We start from the raw sequence: 7,687 nt of genomic DNA on the forward strand, positions 1-7,687 counted from the left end.
ACACACAAAGAAGTCATGTGATGCTACACACTGAGGTCCAAGCAGTCAAGCTCAGACTGTGTAAACAGACCCTCAGAATCAATTTTAGACCTAACTGCACTGAAATGAAGCAGCACTCATGAACCTGAGGAAATTAACCTCAGAATAATTAAAAATACTGAAGTCTGCTCAGTTTAAAGAGTCCGATGTTAGTAAGAAAATGTTCCAGCATTTCAAGGACAATATATATAAATAAGTATTATATTGGAAAACACATCATTTTGAAGTTAAACTGAAGAGATGGACAACAACAGACAAAGCTGACAGCGTTTCTAAACGTAAATATCGATGCTGGTGTGAATAATGTAGTCTTCAGTTATCAAGATGTCATTGATAGATTTCAATCTGTAAGTCATAAAATCTGTGACTTGGAAAATGGTATATATATATATATATATATATATATATATATATATATATATATATATATATATATATATATATGAACAGGGCTGTTTCCTGAAACTTAAAACTTTGTGTTCAGTGCTACATCTTCTCTGGAAGTCAACAAATTCAGTTTGCGATCTATGAGAATGACAGACACTAAAATATTTACATAAAACAAGTAGGGATCAGAAAATAAAAGTATTTTAGGAAATAAGAACAATACAGAAATTGCCCAGTCGTTAAATGTAAATAGAAAATAAAAAAATAAAAAATCTCCACCTATTAAGGGAGTAAGTTCAAATTTTACAAGCCATGATTTATGTGGAAGTCTTGTGATAACAATTTTAAAACAGTTATTTTTTATTCTTTTATTTTTAAATATCCTTTTTTAAATTGGTCTCTTCTATTTTTTTTTCTTTTGCTTGTTAAAACCAAAGTGGAGTAAATTTATGAAACCCTGGGTTATAAGTAAAGGGTGTGTATTTTGTTGCTTGCCCTGTGAATAAAATTACAGGTTAGTTAAACTTTTAGACAATAAATTCAGAAATATCTCATCTTGCCATTTATACTTATGGTTTAGATTTTAAAAAACAGTACATTACATATACACACCATCACGCCGAAACACTGCATTCAGTTATTTCATCCTTTTAATCAACTTTAGTTTCTCTGAAAATAAAAACAGATAGACGGCAACAAAAGAGACGGTACAGACTTCTTACAAGTGAACACACACAGGTGCCAACAAAAAAAAAACAAACAAACAAAAGAAACTCTGAACATTTTCTTTCTTTTATACAAAACCCAAAAGGAAAAAGTGACAGATTCAAAAAAGTAACTAAGCCTAATCAGCCTGCATCCAGCTGGACTGGTACCATGCTCATCCTGGTTCTGTTTGGGAAATTTAAAATTCTACGATTTAAAAAATTTGATTCCAAAAAGCCTCGGCGGTATCCGCAGGAATTTTTGTGCTTCTATTCGGATTTCTTTATTATTATTTCAATTTATTTATGTTACGCATAGTGCATGTAAGCTCTCTCTCTGTGTGTGTGTGTGTGTGTGTGTGTGTGTGTGTGTGTGTGTGTGTGTGTGTGTGTGTGTGTGTGTGTGTGTGTGTGTGTTTGTTTGTGTGTGTGTTTGTGTTGACAAGGTCAACCTCATTTTGAGCTTCAGGAGGCTTTTATTTAGGTCAGAGGTTGTATAAGTTTAATATTAGTGTAGCACTGTAAAAACATAACCCACTATAAACTAAATACGGAGAAAAAAAAGGAAATGAAGTAAAAATAATTGAGGTGTTTTTTTATTATTTAAATGTAGTATGTTTTTCCGAATAAAATCCACAGTGATTTTACAGTAAGTCCTTTTTGTAGTTTTTTTTTTTTTTTTTTTGCAATCACTGCTCAAATGGTTGAATATGAATTAAACTTTCTTCACCTTTATTCAGTTTGAGATGCATTTACCCAAACTACAAGCTGAATGATGTGTCCTCTGCCATTTTCCGGCCCCCCTGTTTCTATAACTTTTTGGATGTATTTCTGCAAGAACAAAATTCACCTGATACAGAAAGTGTTTCTGAGCTTGGGCAGCGCAGACCTGAGATGTGAGGAGGATTGACCAATCAATACCTTCAACCATCAATGCTCTGTATGTCAAACAATGCAAATTTGGTGCTTCAAAAAATATATTACCATGAGTATTTTTAATGCAGTCACAAGGGTCGCAGAAGGTAAAATACACTTCAGAGCTTTGTGCATTTTATTTTGACATGTTTCTGTGCAGAGAGGAAAAAATAATCAAATTAGCTTTTAAAACATGTTGATTCACAACATTTTCATTTTGTACAGAGGCAAACAGAAATACCATGAAATGGCAGTATTAAAATATATTTTTACAGTGCAGTGGCTAGATTGCATCTTATTATATATCTGATCTCATTTAACTCACTAAACAAGCTCGTCCAATTTTTTTTTCCCATCAAGTAATTTTTTTTTTTTAATTTTATGGTAGAAAACAGTGTTTTCTTACAGCACAGACCTCCAAGTGAAGATGGTTGTGCGAAAAAAAAAATACTAAATGTGCATTAAATTTGTAATTCTAAGAATCTTTAGTTAAATTCCAAGCTAAAAAATAAGGTTGTCCACAGTGTAACAAGATTGCTGGGGAATTTTTAATGACTTGGGAAAAAAAAAACAACAACGAAAAATAAAACCTCAGCGCCAGATTTTTTTCCCCATGTTTTTCTCATTCACATCACATGATCACCTTTTCTTTTCAACCTTGGTAGCTGTCTTATGGCCACAAAAAATAATCAGGTTTAAAATGGCGGCACATCCTCCCTGCTGAGATCAGCTGATCCTTGTTCAAGACGCCTTGAAAGCCATTAGCTTTAACATTCCAGTAATTACAAATATTTAAAAAATAAGTCACGTGTGCAGTTTGCTGACGGCCTTGTATCTTCATGGGTTGCAGGCTTCCTAAAATCAGATCGTTTAAAACGCGCTGTTCATCAGGAATTGACTTTCAAAAAAATAGGCCGTTTGGGGGGGAAAAGTGAAATGTGTGGCCGAGTGGGGCAACAATAAAAACTATGAAGTGAAATTTCAACGTCAAAACGACCCTACGACCTCAGTCTAACGGTTGTTTCAATCAATTTATAAAAAGAAAAATTTTGTATGGAGCGCACGCGCGCGCGTGTCTGTGTGTGTGTGTGTGTTTGTGTTTATGCATGTGTATGTATATTTGTGTTTTAAGCAGAGCTTAATTTTCGAGCCCCAAAGAGTTGTTACCTTTACAAAAAATAAAAAAGGCGGCCCTGTGCGCAGAGGCCTTCCCCTCCATTGCCCGTCACTTTCTGTCAAACTTCACCAGAAACCAGAACAGCTCAGCGGGTCGTCAAATGAGAACGGTGGCAGATAGAGCGCTACTTTTTCTTAAGACGGGGAGAAAAATATTTTAGGCTGTTTGCTTATACGCACATGCGCAGCAGGTTAACGTTCGCGCAGGCCTGCAAATACACACACACACACACACACACACACACACACACACACACACACACACACACACACACACACACTTAAGCCTTAGACTTATTCCAGTGAGAGAAACATAGGACAATTTGGGCCCAACGTTGAAGAAAAAATGCACAAGTCTCGTTTTAAACCTCATTGTTTTGCATATTTCTGTACATGAAGAGTTCAATCCCAAAAGTTGTTGTATCCATTTGTTTATTAGCCTTATGGCTTAACTCTTGGCCCGCCATATTGGAAAATAAGCCTTATTTGCTTTGGATATCATTATTTTGGAAGGAAACTCCTCACAGAGTACAGTCCCATTACTTTTCGGATTTTCACCGTCACGAGGCCTGTCTGGGGTCAAACCTGAGTAAAGATATGATTTGTAGGCTTATTTTTCCTCATACACCCCTGATTGTTTCAGCTGATTTTAAGGCTTTATAAATCCATTATCTAATCTTTTTTTCTCCAAACACACAAGAAACGAAAAAGCTCTGATTGTCTTTTTTCTGCTCGATTGTCTTTCATAAAATAATTATTAACCCTGTATTACTTACTTCACCCCTACCCATTATGCTTAACACTGATGAGTATACACTGACAAATAGAATTTAAATACATTATACAATAAATACAAAACATAAATAAAAGACTCCAAGAATGAACTGAAAATCTTTTTACAAGATATAAATAGCTTGAAATATACTTAAGTGTTACCTTTGGCAAGTCTAGTTTACAGTTGTACAACCCGCGGGTAACAAAGTTTGTCCCTTTTTCGGTAAAATGCAACAACAACAAAAAAAGAAAAAAAATAGAATAAACCCGTTGCTCTTCGGGAATATGGCCAAAAGTTTCACTTCTTGTATATACTGTATATTTTAGCGACCAATTTTTGATATTTACCACTTAATGTTCGCCCTTAACATGACGTCTTTTGTGCGTCCTCGTCCCAGTACCGTCCACGGGGAGGTGATGTGGATGGGGAGGGGGGAGGAGGGGATTTCAGTTTAGGAAAGCGTTTGGGGTAACCCTCTTTTGATGGGACAGCATCCCAGGGAACCCCGCGGATACTCCCGGAGAGAAGGCCGGTAGAGAAGTGTTTCTAAGAGAGTCCGACAGCAGGGACTGCGGGGAGCTGCTTGGCGCCAAGCCGCCGAACCCTGGTGCGCTCTGCTGGAGGTGCGGCGGTGGAGGAGGCGGCGGTGGTCCTCCTCCCGTTGGCCCCTGAGCCGCTGCAGCAGCGTGCTGGGTCCCTGAGACAAAATACCCGGCAGTCTGTCCGGAGAGAAGTCCGACCGGCGACGCATTCATACCGTAACTGTTCGTCAAGCCCAGCGCCCCGGCGGCAGACCCACCGAGAATGGAGCGTCCCAGCTCCCCGTTACTAAGCTGCTCCACCGCAGGCAGTAGTGATCCGTAACCTGCAGCCTGGTTCAAAAACCCGGGTGACGAGCCGTTGTAGTGTGGGTGATGGTGGTGATGGTGAAGAGAGAGAAAAGGAGAAATCTGCCAGTAGAGCGGGTTGTTTGCCCTCTCGTTAATCCCCAAACCGAGAGGCGCAAAGCGCAGCCCGCGTTTCATGGCCAGCTTGCCTCTGGAGGTGGCGGAGCGCCGCCGGAGTTTCCCGGTAGTCCCGCCGATGAAAACGTCATCGCTGCTCGGGTCTAACATCCAGTAGTTGCCCTTCCCCGGGTCGTCGTAGTGTCTGGGCACCTTAACGAAGCACTTATTGAGACTTAGATTGTGCCGGATGGAGTTCTGCCAGCCCTGCTTGTGCTCTCGATAGTATGGGAAGTTTTTCATGATGAATTCATAGATGCCGTTCAGCGTAAGCCGCTTCTCGGGGCTCTGTCTGATGGCCATCATGATCAAAGCGTTGTAGCTGAACGGAGGCTTGTCATATTTCCCGTTTTTTCCGTTATTAGTACCGTTAGTGTTCTGCTCCGGTGTTGCCTTGATGCCATCCCCCCCTCCGCCTCCCCCTCCGCCCTCCTCCTCCTCTGCCCCCTGCTCCTCCTTACCGGGTTTCTCCGTGTCCAGAGCACCGGCCGTGGAGTCCACTTCTTGAGGTTCAAGTGACTTCTCAGAGTCAGAGCCCGGGGAAGGAGAGAGAGTCCCGGGGATGCCGGCAACCGCGGCGGCAGCTGCAGCAACTAAGTCCGGTCTGTCGCACTTGGAGGGCAGCAGGAGACTCTTGATGCTGAAGGAGGAGGACCGGTGGACGGTCGGTGGGTCCTTTATATCCTCCATGCCCGGTGGCGGGTCTCCCAAAAACAACAGATAAATAACAACTAAAATATAAGAACAACTCCAAGCTCGCCCGCCTCCGTTATCCGGTCTGGAAACGAAAGAGACAGAGAGGAGAGAGATAGGAGGGTCAGGATGAGAGATGCATGGATGGAGGAGTGGAAAGAGAGATCAGAGACAGACAGAGAGAGAAAGAGCGAGAGAGAAGGGGGAGTGAGAGAGAGCGTGGCTTGGATGAGAAGAAATTAGTAATTAAGGAGGTTCCGACTCGCGGCTACATCACGGAGAGGAGGAGCCTCTCCAACTTGGTGAATTTGTCAACAAATTCCTCTTTTCTGCTTCTTCCTCTCCGTGCTTTCGTCTCCAACGTGAGACCTTTAATGTCTTCAGCAACATAAACCTGTCACTTTTAGCTGCCCCGTTTAATCTCTCTTTCGGTATTTACGCGCGTGCACCTCTCCCTAAATTCGTCCGTGTGATTGTTCCGTGCGTCATGCAGCCTCTCGTCTATGTATGTGTGCGTAAAATCCCATTCTGAGCCGAGGCGTAAAAGCGCACGTCCGTCTGAGCCTGTACGCGCTCGTGCGTGCGTGTACGTAAAAGCGCACATGCAGGCTGTGGGGGCAGTCAGACTCCCCGGCTTTGTTTTCTCAACGACAGTAATAGTTTGAATTCATGTCGGCAAACACAGCGCGTGCACAGTGTGTGTATGTGTGTGTGTGTGTGTGTATGTGTGTGTGTGTCCTCTTCAGGGAGCGGTGGGGGAGGCGGGGAAGCACTGAGCGCCGCTATTGTCTACTAATAAAAATCACTCTGCCGGACAGGAAACTTACACACACACACACACACACACACACACACACACACACACACACACACACACACACACACACACACACACACACGAGGATTCATTTCTGTTAGGCTGTAACCAGAGCGTCTCCTGTTGGTAACAACCTGTACTGCACCGCAAACACACTTGGTGGTGTCTCATCTGGGCTTGGTAAAAAAAAAACACTATCAATAATAATATCAACAATAATAATAATTTACTGCACAAGTAGTCTAAGTACCAAAGATGCCAATTTATGTTTTTTTTAAACTGACTCACAGCCGAAAGTATAGTTTAAATAAAACAGTAGTTTTAATAAATTACAAAAATCCAGTAGGCTTTTATTTCTTCAAGTGTGGAAAATTCTTTTAAACATGTTTTAAAATGAAATAAGGTAAAAATTTACTTTAAGTATAATCAAGCACATACCATTATTTTACTTGAAAGGGGTAATTTCACTGTCTCCTCAAACATTCCTTTGGTACATAAGGTCGAGGCCAGCAATGGTTAGATTTAGCTTCACCTGATAATCTGTATTTTTCTTTCTTCTCCTGAAAACTCTCCACAGCCACGATAAATTAACTTAACGGGAAGCACACTCTCAACACACACACAAACACACACACACAAACAAAAACATATATATATATATGTGTGTGTATATATATATATATATATATATATATATATATATATATATATATATATATATATATATATATATATATATATATATATATATATATATATATATATATTTATATATATATATATATATAAATTGTCACTTCTCTTGATTTTTTTTTTTGCGGCGGCTTTCTTGAACCAGCACATCATTTTGATGAAGGGGACGTCATGACCTAGGCCGTGGTCTGTGAGGAGTTTAGAGGTGATGATACCCGCGCTGTGGGCCCACACTCTCAACACGAGCGAACGAATCAGTGCGACCGCTTCTCCTGGAACAGCAGCCCTTTCTTGGACCCGTCCCATAGGTTGGTCATCCCCTTGTAATTGAATGCACCGCTCGGCGTCCGCGTTGGTTGACACAAATGGAGCGCTCCCACACAGCGTTGTGAGTTGAGCCTGTGTGTTGAGCCTGTGAATCTTGCAGGTGTTCCCACTAGAGAGGGGGAGATGGGTGTGAGCGTCATGGCGAAGTGAAACGGTC

At 41.1% G+C, this 7,687-nt stretch overlaps 1 protein-coding gene across 1 annotated transcript; it reads right to left on the reverse strand.

Moving 5' to 3' along the window:
- Window positions 1-4,240: 4,240 nt before the first annotated feature.
- LOC141795480 (forkhead box protein G1-like) lies at window positions 4,241-6,082 on the reverse strand. Its single transcript, XM_074676375.1, has one exon. It carries the CDS (start codon window positions 5,688-5,690, stop codon window positions 4,443-4,445), a length of 1,248 nt encoding a protein of 415 aa, XP_074532476.1. The 5' UTR covers window positions 5,691-6,082; the 3' UTR covers window positions 4,241-4,442.
- Window positions 6,083-7,687: the final 1,605 nt, after the last annotated feature.

Source organism: Halichoeres trimaculatus, unplaced genomic scaffold (genome assembly GCF_033239565.1).
Source record: "Halichoeres trimaculatus isolate MK-OKI-2021-1 unplaced genomic scaffold, fHalTri1.1 fHalTri1_scaffold_8, whole genome shotgun sequence".
Taxonomy (NCBI): Eukaryota; Metazoa; Chordata; class Actinopteri; order Labriformes; family Labridae; genus Halichoeres; species Halichoeres trimaculatus.